The sequence below is a fragment of the Sus scrofa genome, chromosome 1 (genome assembly GCF_054392235.1).
Source record: "Sus scrofa isolate SSC_HxYL_T2T_F1_AM1 chromosome 1, Sscrofa_HxYL_maternal_Yorkshire_Landrace_v2.0, whole genome shotgun sequence".
Lineage (NCBI taxonomy): Eukaryota > Metazoa > Chordata > Mammalia > Artiodactyla > Suidae > Sus > Sus scrofa.
The window spans coordinates 32,576,911-32,598,181 of NC_139383.1; the positions used below are offsets into that span (position 1 = coordinate 32,576,911).

Genomic DNA, 21,271 nt, shown 5'->3' on the forward strand with positions numbered 1-21,271 from the left:
GTATATATATGGAATATACATCTTCCAAATCCATTTTTATGTTGAATTTTTAGCTCGAGAATTCACCTGTTTTCCAGGAATTCAGCTTGGGCATGTTGGAAGGAATGTCAGGGGTACCCATCCATTCGTGTCCGGTGGTGCAGGAGAGAGTGTTTTGCCTTGCCAAACAGATTGGTGGTGGTGTGGGCCGAAGGTGTTCCTTGCCCTCTTGAGTGGGTTACTGGGAGCAGAAAGGAAGTCCAGGTCCGGCCAGGACCCTGTGGGGATCTGCCTGGTGTCAGGAGTGTGTTGAGATTGTTTTCTGCTCCAGAAATTTCCAAGACGCTGCTAACAGGATCATCAGAGTGCTCTAGTGCTTAATGCTAATTCTAGGGACCCTCAGGGCTTCTCAGTTTCATAAGCATATTAGAGAGAGAAATATTAATCAGTTCTAGCAATTAACCAGACTTAACCTCTAGCCTTCTGTCTTAGTTTGGGCTTTTCTAACGAAGTACCATAGTACGAGTGGCTTTTTAAACAGCAGATGTGTGTTTCTCTACTTTGGGAGCCAGGGAGGAATGAAATCAAGGTGCCAGCTGATTCAGTGTCTGGAGAGGGCCCCCTTTCTGCCTCATGGACAAGGCCCTCTCGTGGTGTCCTCACATGGCCAGAGGAACTAGAGGGCCCTCCAGAGCCATGCCTAAAAGGCCACTAATCCCATTCACGTGCCTCCGCCTTCATGACCTATCACCTCCCAAGGGCCCCAACTCGAAACACTGTCACATTGGAGAGAAGGTTTCAGCATGTGGATTTTGACAAGCTTTCAGTCTGGCACTTTCCTCATTGTTTCCTTTTCTCCTTCATTTTCTGAGCGTTGGGACTTAACTCTGGTGAAGATACTGAGTGGAGGAGTGAAGCGGGAAGGACTGGTCCAGGGTTGCACCCCAAAGAGAAGCCCTTTCGAGTCTGTTAGGTGGTGGCCGTGGGCAGACCTGGATGATCGTTCTGTCTGAGGATGCCCAGAGCTCGTGGTCGAAGTGAACTTTGCAGTTGCGTCCTGACGTCTAACATTCACAGCACAGTCAGCAGAACAGAACAGTTGGTAGACGAATACAGGCTGTAAATTTTATTTGCCCACATGCCATCATTGTTTGTATTTATACATCCTAATAATAAAATACAGAGTACTAATAGTAGTAATTATATGTAAATTAAATTTCTTCACTGCTTAGTTTTAAATCCTTGATACCTAATTTGTGGTTTCATTCCACATTTCAACTAAAGACAGCTAAATTGCATGCCTGCCTGCTGAATAGTATGTGAGCATTCTTATTAGACCTCTGTTTAGAATACTCTTCCTAGAAGTAATAACATATTAGACATTCCACTAAATAAACTAGGCACTCTTTTCAGACTTGAAATTATAAGGCGGTCTTGATAATGTTTCCAACCATGTGCCCTTCTGTTGGCCCTCAAAGCTGCAAAAGAGAAAGTGATGGAAATTTGGCCATCATTACCCACGTTTCCTGAGATTACATTTTGGTAGATTCATAGGAGCATTTAATCTTATACATAGAATAACACGCTCTGTTAGTTGACACAGGATATATTGCATTAAGGCGTCTGGTATTTTGGGACACTAGATTTACATGAGATAGTAGGATTCACCATTTTTTATTTTTGCTGACTCTCAATATATGTGTCTAATCCATATCTCTCACCTGAATCTCAGATTCATAAACTGAGACTCATATAATTCCTTAGTTTGTGTTTCTCTTACAAGATTCAAGATGAAAATGCTCACGAAATTAGGCACATTCTTTGTTTGCTATCCAGGCTCTAAATAGAACATGGGGAGAATAAACAGTGGGGTGGCCTTTCTGAAATACTTTTTGGAAAACGAATGTCATGTGTAATTGGCAGTATATTTAATTATTCATGTATAATCTGATTTGCTTTCATAACTTTTGCGTTGTGCAATTTTTTATTCCTTTTTTTCATACGTAGACAAAATCCAGTCCTCAAGACATCTAGGTGAAAGAACCCCTATTTTCCCAATGTAGATTTGTATCATGTCCTATTTTTTCCACCTCTTACAATTTCAACAATAGGATACTACAGGATGTAGGAATTTAAACTTTTTTTTCAGGCTGAAAGTTACCTGTATTTATAGAAGTTTCAGTCACTTATCATTTCAACCTTGTAATATGAAGGTGAGGTAAAGCCATGGTTATTTGTATGCAAATTTTCCACTGGGAGGGAAATCTAATCTTTATTTTAGTATAGCGCTGCCTCTCTAGTGGTTGGAAGCCTTTCACTTCACTCTTGAGTAGGAAAATCTACCATTATTAGACCATTTTTCAGTGTCTGTAGAGAACTCATGTAAACTTTACCATGGAAAATTTCATTAAAAAAGACGTGGAATCAAGTAATGTGTTCATGCACGGAATTCCAGTCCATATAGTTCTTGTATTCATGTCCAAATGGAGCTGTCAGTAAGGGTTTTGGACTGTCTTTAAAGGGAAAATACTGTTTTAAATTTTTGATGTTAATAGAGTTTGGCATCTGGCCCAGGGATTTTAATGTCATTTTGCTCCAAGCCATATTGAAAGGGGAGCTTGTTTGAAGTATAGTTGATATCCACAGTGAAATAACTTTGTGAAAATTAACGTATTTCTCTGATAGCCAGACCATTTCCTCCCCCAGACACTAGAACTAAGAACCCCAATATTAAACTATTTGTCTTAGATAAACTATTCTTTAATAAAATTCTATATTCAATCTCATTACACCTTATAATAACACAGACAGGAGTTGGAATCATATTCTCCCAGATGCATGGTGAACATTTTACTGTAACACGGAAGGTCTGTGGCATTTCTGCTAACACCAGAGTGTTGCAGTAGCGTGCTATTAGACTTAATTTCAGCAGGGGTATAATAAAGGGCACCTGCTTCAGTCCTGTCATTCTTAAAGGAAAATACAGCTTTTAGACAAAATTATTCTTTGCACATTTGACAGTAGAGTATGTGTTGGGTTAAACTTAATTTCTCTCACCTGGCACGTGTGACAAGCACCAATTTTGAAAGCATGGCTAGGCATTTTAAAAAACTTCTACCTCTGAGATCTTGGCATCCAGCCTGAAAGGGAATTAGGTGAGATAGAGATATTGTCTGGGAGGGAAGGAACCACAGGATAGATTTTGTGAATGTGTCTTGAGTTGTGTTCTAGACCTGTTGTGTGGTCAGTGGCCTGAGGCAGACGGCTCAGATGGCTGATGGGGTGCGTACTGCTGGTTAATGGCTTGGTTGCTCATCTTTGCCAGGTGAAAGTAGTTAACACTTTCATGGCCTGGAAAGCCTGTGGGACCTGACATTATTTGATATAACCGTTTAGCATGATGGGCAGACATTCAGAGAACCACTTAGATGTGGGCCTGTGACCTGTGAGGGCTTTCTGCATGCAGGAGGATCAGCCATTAGAATATTAGCCAGTGAAGGCTGGACACCTACCTGACAAGCCAAGTGTAGGACTTAAAAATATCTCTTTACATTTGACTACTTGACTTTCAGAAAGACAGGAATTTCTACATAAAAAGAGATCTAGGGGGAGTTCCTGTTGTGGCTCAGCAGGTTAAGAACCTGCCTAGTATCCGTGAGGATGCGGATTCCATCCCTGGCTCCACTCTGTGGGTTAAAGATCCAGTGTTCCCACAAGCTGCAGTGTGGTTTGCACATGTGACTTGGATCTGGTATGGCTGTGGCATCGGCCAGCAGCTGCAGCTCCGATTTGACCCTTAGCTTGGGAACTTCCATATGCTGCTGGTGTGGCCTTAAAAAGACCAAAAAAAAAAAAAAAAAAAAAAAAGGAGAGAGAGAGATCTAGGTCTCTACCACTCACAGAGTGGTCCAGGGCCCAGCAGCCTTGGCACCACACGGAAGCTCGTTAACCATGAGGGGTTCCAGGTCCTCGCCTTAGACATGTTGACTTGTAATCTGCATTTTGACTAGATCTTCGGGTAATTCGTGTCACCCTTTAGACTTGAGAAGCAACGATCTCAGGGATAAGTGTTCTTTTGAGGCCGCAGAGAGATGTTTGGGGTTTGGAATCTTCTGGAAGGAAGTAGGGAACCCTACTTGTGGCTTGTGATTGCAGAAGCGTTCCAGTCCTCATAGCCTCATAGGCAGGTGTGAGGCTGTTCGCAGTCTGCAAGGATATTTGATCCATATAGTCTCTGAGGTTTTTTTCTAATGCTAGCATCCTATACTATAATGATTCATCATTAAGCTTTTATATTTTTCTAGATGTTTCTGTTGTTAGAAGATAATTGAGAATCATCTTTCTTTAACACTTATCCTGAGAACCAGTATTGAAAATATTGTAGGGAAATGTCAGAAGGCTTGATATTAACCAGGACTGTTCCACTCTCAGATTTGCAGTGGATAAAGAGTAGGATTAAGGAGCTTCTCTAATTAACTAACCAAAGGACTTAAGTGTAAGAGAAAGAAACACAGGCACAGTCTTTTGCTGCTTAGTCAGAAAAAGTTTCTATAACCTTCCAAAGCAGGTTTTTGGTTTTTTTGTTTTGTTTCGTTTTGTTTAACCTTTTTTGGTGCCACCTATTCCTTTGACAGTCTGGTGAATTCTATGGGCTGTTTCTCAGAACAATGTGTTTTTGTTTTTGTTTTGTTTTAATTTTGTTAGCTGTAGTTGATTTGTAGTGTTGTTAGTTTCAGGTGTACAGCAAAGTGATTCAGTTCTACATATACACATATCCATTCTTTTTCAGATTCTGTTCCCATATACGTTTTTACAGAATATTGAGTTGACTTCCCTGTGCTATACAGAGAATAGTGATTTAAATGTATGACTATAACAAAGTACACAGGCCTATAAAGAAAGCCAGTGAATAACATGCTCAACATGTTAATTTAAAAAACTGGGGTAGAAATGATCATCAGTATCTAATCCCTGTGTGATTTCAAATATTGATGAGCGTAAATGATATTTTAAGATCTGCAACCACTATAATGGGCTATGGAAATAGTTTTTTGTTTTTTTTTTTTTTTTTTGTCTTTTTGTCTTTTGTTGTTGTTGTTGCTATTTCTTGGGCCGCTCCCGCGGCATATGGAGGTTCCCAGGCTAGGGGTTGAATCGGAGCTGTAGCCACCGGCCTACGCCAGAGCCACAGCAACGCGGGATCCGAGCCGCATCTGCAACCTACACCACAGCTCACGGCAACGCCGGATCGTTAACCCACTGAGCAAGGGCAGGGACCGAACCCGCAACCTCATGGTTCCTAGTCGGATTCGTTAACCACTGCGCCACGACGGGAACTCCCCCTGGAAATAGTTTTGATTCCTGTGAGTGACAAAGCTTAAAGGCACTGCTGATATTAGCCAGGGTTTTGTTTTTTGCTACATTTATATTCGATGGTAATGCTAAATTTCAGCTAGAGGTTAATGAAGAGAAACGTGTAACGATTTTTCCCCAACTGATTCATGTAACATTTTTTATTCCCCAGCTGACTCTTGATTTCATGTTTTAAGGTGATTTAATAACACAGGCATTCTGGGACGACATTTTAATATTAATTTACTTTGGTTGGAAGCTTGAGATAGGATTCTCTAAGGAGAAAGGGTCTGATTTTTGCTTTTTATCTTATCTGGCTATGACTATACTGACTGTATTTTTTGGACCCCGAGTCTGTTATATTAACTTTTTTGTGGGTAGAAATAGTCACATAAATATTAGCTTTTTTAATATATACAGTAATACATCATCTTTGGAAGTAAAAAATTATATGAAGAAGGGTGGGATATATATATATATATACTGATAGGTGATAGACCAATTTAATTTTATCATTGCCAAAAAAAAAAAAAAAAACCCATCTACTCTTATAGGTACCAGATAAAGTCCTTGGCACATGTACTTACTCTTCAGGAAGCACTTTGAATGAATGTTTAAAACCCCTCAACCCCTTGAGGCAGATGATATGATCTTCATCTTAAAGTTGAGGAAACCGAGACTTAAAGAGGACAAGGTCACAGAGTTGGGAGAAAACCAGAATTTGAATCCATATATTTCTGATTCCAAAGTCTATGTATGTGGCAGCCAAATTTTTAAAAAATGGGAATGGTGCACAGTAATATATTGTGGTCTGTGTGTGCATTTATGTCATTCTGATGTCTTTTTCCATCTTTTTTGCCTCTGCTTTTTCTTTTTTCTTTTTTTCTTTTTTTTGCCATTTCTTGGGCTGCTCCCATGGCATATGGAGGTTCCCAGGCTAGGGGTCAAATCGGAGCTGTAGATGCCTGCCTACGCCATAGCCACAGCCAAAGCAACTCAGGATCCAAGCCTTGTCTACAATCTATACCACAGCTCACGGCAATGCCGGATCCTTAACCCACTGAGCAAGGCCAGGGATCGAACCCTCAACCTCATGGTTCCTAGTCGGATTCGTTAACCACTGAGCCACAATGGGAATTCCTTGCCTCTGCTTCTTGATGCAGCCAGCACTCAGTGCCAAAACCAAGAAATTTATTTTTATTATTTATTTGTTAAAAAGAGTTTTAAATCTATTATTTACTTGTAATTGATAATGCAGATAATTTGGTATTTCTTTTCAAAGTATTTTAAAATTCATGGCAAGGCAATTTTTGTTTGTTTTATACTTAGGAATTTATGACCCTGGGCAGTACAGTTATATTCCACTCATGATCTAAGTACTCATTGGAGCTAATTATTCAACTAAAAATAAATGTAAGAAAAACGATGTAACCTGTGGTCTTTCAGGATGACCACGGCATGGGGAGGAAGGAGGCAAGCAGTGGTCAGATACCAGCCAACAAGTATTCATCTAGTACTTGAACTGGTTGCCTGCAACTGCCAAATACTGTGAAGGTAACTGGCGGGTAACCTGTACAAGGCTTTGGTGACAATAGAAGGTGCTGCGTGGCTGGGGTTAGTCCTTGCGGTCACAGAAGATGACATGCCTTTCCTCTGAGAGCAGAGGTATGGTTGTTTTTTGTACCAACTGTCACACAAAGGGATTTGGAAGGGTCTCTCCAGATCTTTAAGACCAGTGGCTCCCCCTCTCCTCTTTCTCTGTGCTGATGTTCTGAGGGATTTTTTTTCCTTTTCATTTCAGTTTGGCTCCAGTTGTCTCTGATTGTGTTTTTCTTGCTGTCGTTGTTACCTCCTTGGATGAAATGCCCCGACGCTTTCAACCCGCCTTCCCTCTCCCCCAGCCGCTCCCCCGTCTGGGCTAGAGACTGAATGGTGTGTTTTTCTCATTCTTGTGCCTCATTATAGCCCACCATTTGTGAGCCAGCTGTTGTGTGGACAGCAGCTGCCGGGCCAGGAAGCTGAATGCCAGGCTCTCTTCTCGGGAAAATTAGAGCCGCTCCCCGACATAGCACTGGAGGTACCATTAGAGGCTCCCACTGGCCCTCGCATCAGTGGGCCACGCAGCTGGGATACCAGTGCCATGAAGCTAGACCAGGCTCTGGTGGCTCTTTGTTGAGAGGATTGAATACAACCAGTGTTAGAACAGAGCCACGCACACCTTGGCTCCTTGCTGCCCTGAGTGTGAGCCATGAGTGGTGTAGGGGTCCCTGCAGGAGTCCCTGCAGCTTTGCTTTCAGAGCATCCTGTGTTATTACTCCTTAATAGTGTAAGTTGATGTTCTCGTGTACCTGTTCAACATATTATTAAGACAGTGGGTTATAATTTTCTATATAACAATAAACATTTTAATTGTCTGCTTTACATATCTGAATAAAATTGTGTTTAAGCCCAGATGTTATAATACATTGTTTGGGATATTTCTAGAAAGAATGAAACTTATTTATTGTAAAGACAATTATTTGAATCAGTTTAATATGTTTTAAAAACTGTAATTGTTCTCCTATTAGTGAAGATAAAATGAACTTTAATAATGACTTGAGCATAAGATAGAGGTATAAAAAACAAAAACTATATATATATAATTTTGGGGGGCTGCATCTTTAGCCTATAGCATTGGAAGACAAATATTTAATGCCCTTAGAGGGTTTGAACCTAGTAGTTCAAATTTGGTCTTTTTTTATTTTATTTATTTATTTATTTATTTATTTATTTATTTATTTAGGTCTTTTTGCCTTTTCTCGGGCTGCTCCTGCGGCATATGAAGGTTCCCAGGCCAGGGGTCTAATCGGAGCTGTAGCCACCAGCCTACGCCAGAGCCACAGCAACGCAGGATCCGAGCCACGTCTGCGACCTATACCACAGCTCACGGCAACACTGGATCCTTAACCCACTGAGCAAGGCCAGGGATGAACCCGCAACCACATGGTTCCTAGTCGGATTTGGTAACCACTACGCCACGACGGGAACTCCTCTTTTTTTATTTTAAAATATTATGGTGGTTTCCTAGAATCTTTTTTAACTTTCTCCAAGAGTGGAAATAAAGGAAAAGTCAAAGGGAGTTCCTTATGATTGTGATTATCGACTGTGGAATGTAGCTTTAAAAGGATGTTCCATGAAGACCAGAAAGGAAAATACTGTCTCCAATCTGACTTCTCCACGGCGTTGTACACCTGCAGGAAAAAGAAAGTTTTTGGAGGAGTTGAGATAATTCTGTGCGATTAGGATATATGTCCTTTTAAACAATAGTATCCAGTTCACATTTTATCCATCATGAATAAGAGCCAATTATTGTCCCTGACTGAGCCCTCATTTCAGTGTCTACAGGGGCGGTTTGCTGGTAGTTAAACTCTAGATAAAGACTGTATGGAAATACATTTTTTCATCATTTGGGTACATGTTTGATTTCACATTCAAGAATATGAGGCCTAAAAGATCCACCTTAAAAGTGTTTTAATGTTTTTATTTATAGCACACAAATTCAGAAGCAAATCAATGCTAAACCAGTGGAATGCTAGCAAGCTACTTCACATAGCACTTTATTAAAATATGTTTACACTTAAATAAGTACGTGAACTGTAAACTGTTCAATTTTGGACCCTGGACTGTGTTGTTTGTTGTTGTTTTTTTAATGAGTTGATTAATCTTTTTTTTTTTTTCTGTCCCCTGCAGAACTGGGTGGATCCTGCAAAAGAAATAAAGAGACAGCTGCGAAGTGAGTGTCACATCCTCATACTTTGAAGTTATTAAGTTAATCTTTACACCTATCCATGTCTATCCTTAATAAAATTCATAGGAATGCGGACAGGACTAAAACAGGGGTAGAATGCTCAGCCCTCTTTTGCGTTCATATCAGAGAGGAAGGTGAGACTAATAATACTGTTGTGGAATCATGACTGCTTATTTTGCACATGGCTTAGGGACTCCTCCACTGGTTAAGAAGTTACAGACTCCGGTTCTGAAATATTCCCTCACAATGTCTACACTGTGAAGTAACATCTGGGGAAAAGAACGAGAAGCCACTTTGCTGTAACTTTCCCTTGTTACATAAAATTTACTCTGGGGAGGCCCTGTTGCTATTGCCTTGCCTACTTGATTTTGGCAGTGACAGCTAGTTTAATTAATAAGCGTATCTCGGGCCCCAGAGACACATGGGTATGCTTTTGCTCTGTGCCCTGGGGTAGGGGTTTGAGGGGTGAAGAGTGTGTGGAACCATCTTGTCAGTCCTCTGGGGTGTTTGCCTCCTCTCCTTCTTTGGCCACTTCTTGCGCTCCAGTCTGGGTGCGTTCTCAGTCCTGCTTTCTCCCATTTCCCCCTTCGTTCTCACTGTCGACCCCCCAGTGATTTTTCGTGTCCCAGTCTAAGCAGCTGCGGTTCCCTCCTGTGACTGGTTTTATGAGATCTATGCCAAGAAGCATTATCCCCACAGAAACACCCCTGGTTGTTGGGTTTCTGGATACTTAATTTCCTTCAGAGTTGGTGAAGGACTGAAGCAGAAAAGGCAGGGAGCCACAAACAGCTGGGATTTTTAGACAAGAGAACAAAATTTGTACCGGGCCTTTGGCTGGTGGCCCCAGAGCTGCCCAGGGGGAAGCTGTTTTCCTGAGGGCCAGTCTGCAGGATGCTCGTATTTTGTACTCTTGGTTTCATTTCCCTCCTTATTTATCATTTCCTACTTCGTTATTCCTAATGTCAAAACACTGGGCCGCATCTCTGCTTTTCCCTTCTGTTCCTTTCCGTTAACCTTCTGTTTCATTTTTGGTTCTCCACATTTGTTTTCTTCATTTCCTTTTTTTTTATCTTTTAAAAGTATTGATCATTTTGGTAGTTTTTTTTTTTTTTAATCATTTCTTTCCTTCTCTACTCCTTTTTTCCTCTGAGCACATACCTTATTTTTCTCATTTCCTTTCCTTGTAGACTCATCTTTCTTTCCAGTTTTGTGAATCTTTGATTATATAGTGAGCTTCCTGATTTGCCCTGGACTGAGGCCCTGAGGGGTATCTCAGAATATGGGACTTTGCATGCAAACCAGGGTGGTTGGTCACCTGTCTTTTAATGATTTTTCCCTGGCTTTCCATCCTTCTTTCCCTCCCTTACCCCTCTGCCCTGCTTGTATTACCTGGGTGTTTCATCCATTGATGTTTGCTTCATAATAGAACAGAGGGAAAATGTAGAAAAGGAGTAACTAGGTACAGATACATGGTGCTTACTTTATGAAAGATATGGTACCAGAAAGCTTGGAACTTTTTCCAGCCCTTTCTGCAGTTTTTACAAACTCTGCAAAGTGCCTGAATTAAAAAAGGTATGGATGCTTGCATCTTTCACTTTCTCTGCAAGCAGATCTGCCAAGTGACCCAAACCATGGACAGAACAGGATAACCTCTGAAGTATGGTTGATGTTCCATTGAGTCTGTTTCCTATGGTTGTGTATTGGCTTTTGCTTGATTTTTGTGTGCTGCTCATTTCAGAGTCATGGAGCCATCCTAACTTTTGGAAGGCAAGACTCTTTCTTGCTGATTATGAATCACACAGTCTTGTGTTTTGATTATTTGTGAAGTTTCTTTGAGAGTTATTTTAGGACTTTTGCCCTTGTGGTTTGGCAAGAGGAATAACAGTAACATGTAACGATTTGGCTTTTTAAAACTCTTGGAGCTAGTTCTCTAAATGGAATCCTGTACCATCCTGACCACGAAAATAGGCTGAGGAAATGAACTTCTAGATGTTGTATTTTATTTCTTTCTGCTTGTGTTAAAATGGACGAAAGAACTACTGGTTGATTTATTGTTATTCAGTGCATAGGCAACCAGCAAAGGTAAACATTAACCTTTTGTGAGTTAACTTTTGACAACCAGCAACCTATTAGTTCCTGTGTAAAATTTGCCTTGAAATCTTTATTTTCACAAATGTACACAAATAAGACTATATATCTAAGGCTTGCCTGTATTATATAAACAATTCATGGCTATATAGACTTTTTATAGAGCTAGGTAAAAATCCTAATGTATGATTAAATAAAAAGTTTATCATTATTGGTCCATTTTATCAATTCGAGAATTGGAAATAGATTCTGAAATATGTGTTCTATTAGAAACTTATCCTTGTTGTCATATCCAGGCAAGCATGTGCTAGTGTTAATACCTGGAAAACAAATAAGGATCCACTTAGAGAAAAGATATGATAATCCTGTGATGACTTTGCTTAATTATGGGTTAACAGTTATTTCAGAGAGGTATGTATTCATCACAGCCAGCCTGGGTGCTACAGGCCAAGAAATGGCATGTCTATTAATATTTAAGAAAGTCCTGTATCTTTTTATGATATTTTAAATGTGTAATGGGAGCTGAAATCTGTTTCTCAAATTCAGCAGGATTGACTTTATTAGTAGAGTAATGATGTATTGAGTCAAAACCCAACAAAAACACCGTGTATTGACAGTAGCCATTCAATAAATATTGACTTTTGAGTGGGAGAAAGGTTAGTGGGTCTACAGTGAGAAAAGAGCAAAATGACCCACTGAGCAAGAGAATGGGATCAAGAAATTTTTCTTCAAGTCCAAAAATTAAAGTAGTCATGAGGCCTTCAGATATATATGAAATGAAATTGCATACACATGCAGTCACTCACTTTTTTGGTTTTTATTTGGAAATACCATGAACTTTGAGTATAACTCTAAATTCGGGCCATTGGAGAAGTTCCCATTATAGCACAGCAGAAACGAATCCGACTAGTATCCATGAGGATGTGGGTTTGATCCTCAGCCTTGCTCAGTGGGTCAGGGATCTGGTGTTGCTGTGGCCGTGGTGTAGGCTGGCAGCTGTGGCTCCAATCCAATCCTGACCTGGGAACTTCCATATGCTGCACCCCTAAAATGTGTGCAGGCAGAAAGAAGGAAGGAAGGAAATTAATTAATTAACTCAGGCCATTGGAGTTATTTTGATCCCTTTAGAAAAATAATACCTGCCCTGTCCTCAGAGTTGTGTGGATTTTTCTTGTTTTTAAAGCCATCCAAAGCATGGTATATCAAAATTTGTTAAATGGTAGTGTACAAAACACAATGTTTTAATGTTTTGTTTTAACTTTTAATAAGTCTTTATGCCATGGTTGTTTACTGCATTCACTGTCTGTGGCACAGTACAGCGAGGTGTATGTTCTGAGTATTCTTACACCTACTTTATAAAACCTGGGAAATAATTTTGTCTTCAAATACTCTGATATTTTAGCACTCTCTCTCTTCTTTGGGATTTCCTTCAAATAGACCATTAATCATTTCTTGAATAGCTATGGCGGTCATTTGATCATTATTTCTCTTCTCCCAATGTAGAAATCCCAATTGTTTTTTTAAGTGTGGAGAATATTTGGCATCTAGAGATCCTGTATAAAAGAAATCTTATCTCAAAACCATTATGTGAAGGTTATATTAAAATTTTTGCATACCAGATCACCATATAAAACATTTGTTGAAGTACCTGTAAATGTTTATAATATTATTTGCTAATGATGGCTTTTTTATATAATTGATTTTTATTTTTCATTTCATTTTTGCTTTATAAATGATAGTCTTTATTTTTATTTATTTATTTTTTCCCACTGTACAGCAAGGGGATCAAGTTATCCTTACATGTATACATTACATTTTTTTCCCCCACCCTTTGTTCTGTTGCAACATGAGTATCTAGACATAATTCTCAATGCTACTCAGCAGGATCTCCTTGTAAATCTATTCTAAGTTGTGTCTGATAAGCCCAAGCTCCCGATCCCTCCCACTCCCTCCCCCTCCCATCAGGCAGCCACAAGTCTATTTTCCAAGTCCATGATTTTCTTTTCTGTGGAGATGTTCATTTGTGCTGGATGCCATTGTGTTTAAATTAAACAAAATCTTTAAACCGATTTATAGTGAGACTAACCTCTACTGTTTGAACATTGACCTTTATGTTTTATTGGTATAAATGGTCATTGTGTTGATTGGATAAATAATCATGATCTTTAATAATTACAGATCTGCCTTGGCTGTTTACCTTTAATGTGAAGTTTTATCCTCCTGATCCTTCTCAATTGACTGAAGATATCACCAGGTACCTTATATTCATATTTTTAAAATATGATCATTTACTTAACAGCTCTCATTTCTGTGCCCTGGAGGAGTGGTGATAATTTCAGGAGCAGAACCAAAAAAACCCACCCAAAACATTTTTTCCTTGAGTTTTAGAAGTTTCTTTGGAAGTGAGATATTCCAAAATAGTTTGAAATGTTGCTAGTTTCAAACAGTTCATTCACTTGTCTTTAATTTCCCATTTATATTTGAGTAATGGAATTTTTTTTAAAACTGGTAGCAACTTCATTTCCCGTGTTATACTTTCAAAAATCACTAATATTTAATATTTCAGATTTTGGTACTAAGATTGTTTTTATTATATAATAATAATGTCTGCCTGTGTACTAACCTTGTATTACAAAGGTAACATAAAGGTAGAAAAATGTATAACGTATCAAATGTTAAAGGTCTATTTTTGGACGTCTACTTAACTATAATTTTTTTAACCCCCACCCCCTGCAATCCCCATCTCCTTGCCCCAAGATTTGAAAAAAAAAAAAAAAAAAAAAAAAAACCAGTAAGATAGGCTTTCTTATGTAAGCATCAGTAGCTATTTCTTTTCCATCTCCTCTGAGATTTTTCTGGACAATACAGACATATGCTTAAATTGCAAATAGAAGATTCAGTTTAGGAGCAAGAGAGCATTTATGGGTTTTGAGAGTGACTGAGTATTTGAATGGTAACCAAGGAACATTCATATCTACAAGGGCCTTGATATCTTAGCCCTATTAAGCTGAGTACCAGTGATAAGGCTCCTTAGCTTTGGTAAGAGTAGGTCCATAAGGTGATTTTTATCTATTTTTTAAAAGGTTATTTACCTGGCCAGGGAAAACTGTGTTCTTTGTATATACTTTTAGAAAATTGGTATTAGCAAAAGACTCTGTTTTTGATTTTTGTGGTTCCTGTTTGCTGCTAGGCCAGTTCTGCTGTCAGACATGAAGCTGGGTAGGTATTTAAACAAGTGTATGATATCCACGTGAACGAAGAATGAGAGAGATTTCTTCCCAAGGTTGGGCAAATGACAGCACCCTACCCACACACACACCCATTATTGGTTATTGCTGAATAAGGATTTACTGATACTAATTGAGTTGTGATTGAATTAGCTTCAGCTAATTAATAATAAATAATAAATAGCACTTTGCCATCACTCAGTGAGCTGCTCAGAGCATGAAACTTTTGACGGGTTGCTGTGTGTATGCTGTAGAGCCTCACCGCAGAGTGTCCTTGACCAGTGCACATAATTGGGGCTTTGTGATCTAACGCCCTGTCTGTACATACACTCCCCCTTGCAGTGATTCCTTTGAGGGATGATAATCCTTTGGTGATTGCAACTTTATGGCACCGGGAAAGTGCTTTGGTATTCTTTTAGACGGACCTTGAACAGTCTCCCTGTGTATTTTGGAGGAATGAGATAGTAATCTAGTGAGCTAATAACTAAGACGCTCTTGCTACAGCCTGAGACCAGCCTGTAAGAAGAGCTTTGCAGCCTAAACGTTACAATTGAAATCCTCACCAGACTTGAGTGAACATCTGGAAGATGGGATAGACTTTTGCGGAGGGCAAGAACAGAGTTCAGAGTAATGTTTGAGGAATGATCTGTCCTGCCCTGTCAAGGAGATGGAGTTGGAGCATTTCCTGTTGAGGCTCAGCGGGTTGAGAACCTCAGCAGTATCCATGAGGATGTGGGTTTGATCCCCGGCCTTGCCCAGTGGGTTAAGGATCCGGTGTTGCCGTGAGCTGTGGTGTAGGTCACAGATGTGGCTCAGATCTGGTGTTGCTGTGGCTGTGGTGTAGGCCAGCAGCTGCAGCTCCAATTTGACCCCTAGCCCTCCAACTTCCATGTGCCTCAGGTGTGGTCCTAAAAAGGAAAAAAAAAGTGAAGGAGATGGAGTTGGGAAACTCAGGAGGCTGTTACGGTTTTTGTTTGAAGTTTTCAGCCTTTTTAGACTTAGGCTTTGACAACAGAAGAAAAGATCAATGTGAAAAGTAGAAATGATAATATAAAAAGGAGCAACATTTACTTCCATTTGGTAATAAATGGAATCTTTGTGTTTATGTCTTAACTGTGCCATAAAATGTGGTGAATTAGCACTATTCTCGATTAGACGTAGAGAATTTGAGGGTAACCTGGAATCATTTCGAAACTGAGCTTTCTCAAATAAGGGCAATGATGCTCTGTTGTTCTAGGGTCAAGGAAACACATAATCTCCTTAGAAAGAGAGCTCCTGCAGGGCATAAAAACACTCTGACTGTAGTGATGAGACGACTTACATTCTTAGAAAATCATGGAGCACTTGCCATGTGGCCAGCACTTGGCCAAGCCTGAGATTATGATGATAATAGAGTCCCTGCCCTGCTTGACGGGAGATTGGGGTAATAATACAGGTATAAGGTCTTCAAGCATAAGGATGCTACCATCTTGTTTGGAGGGGTCGATGCTAACCTTAGCAAATGGTTAAATTCAAAAACAGAAATCAGGTTTTAAAAGGAGTTAATAGTGGAATCTCCCTCCCCCCCAAATCCTCATAGAATATAAATAACATATTTCTGCATGTTATTTAGTAAAAGCCAGAATCTTCTAACTGTAGTAATCCACTTAGGACATTGACTGATTATTGTAACTAATAATATGATTATGGATACTAATTGTTATTGATTCCCGGGTTCCAAGACAGATGTTTTATTTATATTCTCTAATTTTTAACCCTCACCTTCAAAGGGAAATAGAGTTCTTCCCATTTTATATGTGGGGAATTATACTTAGGCAAGTAAATCAGTTGCTCAAGGTCACATAGCTCTGCTGGGTTCTGAAGCCCATGCTTTTTCTACTATAAACTAAGTTAGCTGCCTTTTTAGATAGGGTCAGTGGGCAAGTAAGGGCTTCCACGTGGAGACTGACTTATAATGGTTGTTAAAGGTGTCTCAAAAAAAGAAATGAGTATGAAAAAGGTGGAGGGGGTAAAGTGTGGGTGACCTTAGCTTTTCCTGCAAATGCATAAGAACTGCAGCTATTTCTTAAATTTTATTAATCTGTACAAGTTGGAGGAGCATGCTGAATTTGATTATACTTTTAAATCCAAGGAGACAGTCTAAGTGATTGGAGTTTCACTTGGAGTCATTAAACTCTTGATTATAATAGTAATAATAACACCTGTCAGAAGAGCAGTTGAGACTTTCCACTCTTACTTTGCCCTCTAGATTCAGTTTCTGTAAATAGCCAGCAAGGGTTAGGAGTCCAAGGAGGAAGGTGGGCATTTTCTTACAGAAGACTTTTATGCTCTGGATTTGAAGAGTGCCTATGTTGTATATTTGTTTTCAAAGGAATATCTGACTTACATTTAGGAGTGCTACAATCTTAACTAATTGTTCTCCTGACCCATCTCTCTCCCTGTTCCTTGCAGATACTTCTTGTGCCTTCAGCTCCGGCAGGACATTGCCTCAGGCCGCCTGCCCTGCTCTCTTATGACTCACGCCCTCCTGGGCTCTTACACACTGCAGGCTGAACTTGGCGACTATGACCCAGAAGAGCATGACAGTAATGACCTCAGTGACTTCCAGTTTGCCCCCACCCAGACCAAGGAGCTGGAAGAGAAGGTGGCAGAGCTGTATAAGACCCACAGGTCTGTAGACTTGCTTACTGGAGAGGGAGTAACCATGGTGGGTTTAAATGGCTTCCCTTGGAACACTTGCCAGACATTTGAGTGTAGTTCAGGGGATTGTTCATTTCACCCTTGTGGAGCTTCACGTAGTGCGAGGCAAGGCAGCTTTGAGTCACTGAGCTATCCTTCCATCGTCTTTATGGCTATTTGAGAAACTATGCTCACGAGGGTAAATGTTTTCATTTATCAGGAAAATTTACTTTTCCCTGTGATATCTCCTTTGTCCTGCTCCCAGTCCTATCCCTTCACACACACACACACACACACACACACACACACACACACACACACACACACACATAATTGTTTGCATTTACTGTGTATTTCTTCTGTCTTTTAATTGTCTTTATTATCATACTTGATAAGAAAGCCAGGGAGATAATGAAGCATCAAGACTTGAATCAGAAATGTGAGTGGTTATATATAAAATAAACAACAGGGACCTACTGTGTAGCACAGGGAACTATAGTCAATATCTTGTAATAACCTATAATGAAAAAAAATATTTATCTACATATAACTGAATCACGGTGCTGTACACCAGAAACTAATAACAACATTGTAAATCAATTGTGTTTTAATTAAAAAAAAGAGAAACAAGAGTGGTAAATGGAGGTAGGAATGGTAATTGAAATCTACGGGTGTTTTTCTACCCATAAAAGATGACTTTTGGTTTAGTTTAGGATTACTTAATTACTTAAATACCATATTACACTTTGAGAACTTTTATATCTGTGTGAAAACAAAATTTTTTTAAGCACAAGTTTTTAAAACTCCAGCAACTAACTTGTCCCATACTGCAAAATGGAAGTTTTCAAAAATTTTGACTGAAATATCTGAAAGGTACTTTGAGAGATTAGAGATTTTTAAGCAGACTACCACCATTGACTTTTCTTTTAAAAAGTGCAATATTTGACTTTATATTCTTATTAACTTTATTACCATTCTATTCAGTAGACACATGTAATTTGAAATTGAAATTCAGGTACTGAGATGCCATGGGGGAATATGAAGATTAATGGACCCGGCTTTGTAGGATCTTCAAAGATTCATTTCATTGGGAATATAGATAAGAATGGAAATAATTTTAATATGGACAGAATGTGGTCTGTCAGGTGTAAAATCAAATCCGAGTACTTCTGATCTTTAGTATGATCGATCCTAGTGAAATAAGGAGAGTATTTGTGTATTTCAGAAAGATAAGATCACTTTTTATTCTTAATTTATGTTGTACCCCTTATTGCTGGGGCTTTTTTGCCCAGTGGAAAAAATTGAAAGCGTGTTTCTGAGATAAAGTGTAAAGATGAAGGTGCAGCTCCTTGCCATGAATAGGTTTGTATTGGAGGATCTTAAAAGAAAAATGCAAGAGGTTGAGAGTTGAGCCTTCTTATCTGTTTGCACATATGGCTGGGTCACTCCCTCCACCTTAAACTCTCCAAGCTCATACCCCACTTTCCCTATTTTAGTCACATTTGCTTTGTGTCCATCAATATGATAATATTGTTTCTTTTGATTCTTAGGGGCTTATCTCCAGCACAAGCTGATTCTCAGTTCTTAGAAAATGCCAAGAGGCTTTCCATGTATGGTGTTGACCTGCATCATGCCAAGGTACTGTGAGTGTAACAGGGAATTGGCATCTTTCCAGCATGTTGACTGAAGTTTTGGGAGGGCTCCAGTTTTAGACCAGCCTAGCTCACTTTTAGGAAAATGCTACTCACCCAAGGATCTCTATAATGTTTCCTTGGAGTTTCCAATTGTGGGGTCTGTGGTTATGAGGGGGGGCCAGTGATTCTCCCCCCTTACTCATTCTTCTTTTTCTAATCTTTTAAATTGATACCCTTTCACACGTACTTACTCTAAGATTACTTTAATCCTCCTTCTTTACTCCACATCCTGCCTTTATTCTGTGTCCAGTTTTTGCTTTGCCAAGTGTTGCCTCTGTCCCAGCCCCATCCCCCACCTCTGTCTTGGGAGAGGAGAACAAATCTTAGCCACTGTGAAAGGTCAAGGCAGTGCAGATAGAACCACTTTCCAAAAAAACTGCTGGCGAAGGAGCCCTAGAGTTGAGCTTTTCCCTGCGGGTCTGTTTTTTGCCTCTGGTAAGATCAATGAGGCTGGCCCAGGTTCCAGGCCTTTGTCTGATGTGAACAATGGGGAAAGAATGGAATCATGGAGGTAGCAGGTGCAGGGTTGCTGGGGAAGATGCCAGTAACAGACATTCCCTAGGATGGTCAGGTAGTGGGAGGAGTCAGGGGTGGAGGTGGGGGAGTACAGACACAAGGTGAAAGATGCATCTGGGTTTAAAAAATATATCCAGGGTCGACTTAGCGTGTGGAGGGAACCTATAGGTGCCTGCTTTTAAAAGACCCTGCCAGGGAGTTCCCTTCGTAGCTCAGCAGAAATGAGTCTGATTAGCATCCATGAGGACACAGGTTTGATTCCTGACCTCACTCAGTGGGTTAAGAATCCCGTGTTGCTGTGGTGTAGGCCAGCAGCTACAGCTCTGATTTGACTCCTAGCCTTGGAACCTCCATATGCTGTGAGCACGGCCCTAAAAAGACAAAATAAATAAAAATAAATAAATAAACAATAAAAGGCCCTGCCAATCCTTTGGTGTAGTTTAGGAAGCGAGATTACATGAGTTTGAGAAACCTCTAGGAAAGACCCTCACCCAAAGGTATCTTCCCTCTGTAGACCTCACATTAATAATTCTTGATACTGTTTTAATAGTGCTCTGCAAATATGAAATACTCCTTTTTCCTCTGTGGCTTCCTTTATTCTTTAAATATTTTTCCTTATTACAAAAGTTAGACATGTTTATCATAGAAAATAGAGGCAAACAGGAGAAGAATACAAAAAGACCGAAATCTCTATGCAGAAGCAAGCACTGTTAGTATTTTGGTATTTTCTTGTTTTATTTAAAAAAAATCTGAGCAGTCACACTGCCATTTAAAAAATGGGATTATACCACAAATATTTCATAAACTTTTTCTTTTTTTGACTCACTCTTATAAACACTTTTCCATGTTGGTAAATAGTCTCTGGCAGCAACATTTTGAACTGCTATATGCTATATACCTTTAATTTTTAAAAGCACTTTCACATACACTATCTCATTTATGGTTCAGATATTTTTATTTTTATAGAAACTACATAAAACAGAATGCAGATGGCTTATTACACTCTGGCTTGTTGCCCCAAGGCACATAATATAAAGTAGTCCCATCTGTGTGATATCTTCTGATAAATCCTACCAGGAGGTGAAACAGATCTTGCCAACACTTGTCTCTTAGCTCTTTTCTCTATATGATGGGGCCAGGCTGAGTCAGCAGAGAAACAGAAAGAAGGGTGGGGGGAGCAGATTTGGTATCAAAAAGACCCCCCAGGAATTCCCATTGTGGCTTGGTGAATTAAGAACCCGACTAGTATCCATGAGGATGTGGGTTCAATCCCTGGCCGCGCTCAGTGGGTTGAGGATCCAGCGTTGCTGTGAGCTGCTATGTAGGTCACAAATGAGGCTCAGATCTGGTGTGACTGTGGCATAGGCTGGCAGCTGCACCTCCAATTTGACCTGGGAACTTCCATATGCCACAGGTGTGGCCCTAAAAAGACCCCCCCCCAAAAAAAAACCCCAGAGCCCCTCTCTCCTACTCTAGACCCTGTTATTCTTGCCACATGTGACTCTTATATCTGCTGCTTTGTTGATCATTAGTTAGAAAGCAGTGCTTAGAGGGAAGTCCTGAAACATTTCAGGATTCTTGTTTTTGAAGTTGTGTCTTAGAAAAGTTAAAAATGTTGCTGGTTCTGTTATAAGTATGGTTTCCATTCTTGCTTTGTGGTTAGGAGTAGATCACTTAAAAAAACTCAGAATAACATCCATTCATTCAGTGTAGCATCCGGTAGACTTGTTAGGTAATATCTGATAAGCAAGATATTTGTAGCTCATTGAAAAAAGATCTGTAGCAGTTTAAAATTTTTTCATGTAGTTTAAAGTTTTGTACCTTTATACATTTTTCATTGATCATGTTTAAATTTTTTTTAATTAATATTTTCTTGTCAGAAGAGTTCTTAGTGGCAGCCTCACTTTAGGATAGGGTGAGGGTGTTGGCGTAAAAGGGCTTGTGGTGAA

General features: G+C 39.7%; 1 protein-coding gene across 50 annotated transcripts in view; it reads left to right on the forward strand.

The window, feature by feature from the left end:
* EPB41L2 (erythrocyte membrane protein band 4.1 like 2) overlaps window positions 1-21,271 on the forward strand; it is a 212,002-nt gene that overhangs the window by 135,084 nt on the left and 55,647 nt on the right. For all 50 annotated transcript variants that reach the window (XM_084956262.1, XM_084956332.1, XM_084956305.1 and 47 more), the window contains exons 5-8: window positions 9,061-9,103; window positions 13,385-13,460; window positions 16,885-17,103; window positions 18,663-18,750. In XM_084956262.1, the coding sequence (XP_084812388.1) occupies window positions 9,061-9,103; window positions 13,385-13,460; window positions 16,885-17,103; window positions 18,663-18,750 (426 nt within the window). The remainder of the gene's footprint in view (window positions 1-9,060; window positions 9,104-13,384; window positions 13,461-16,884; window positions 17,104-18,662; window positions 18,751-21,271) is intronic.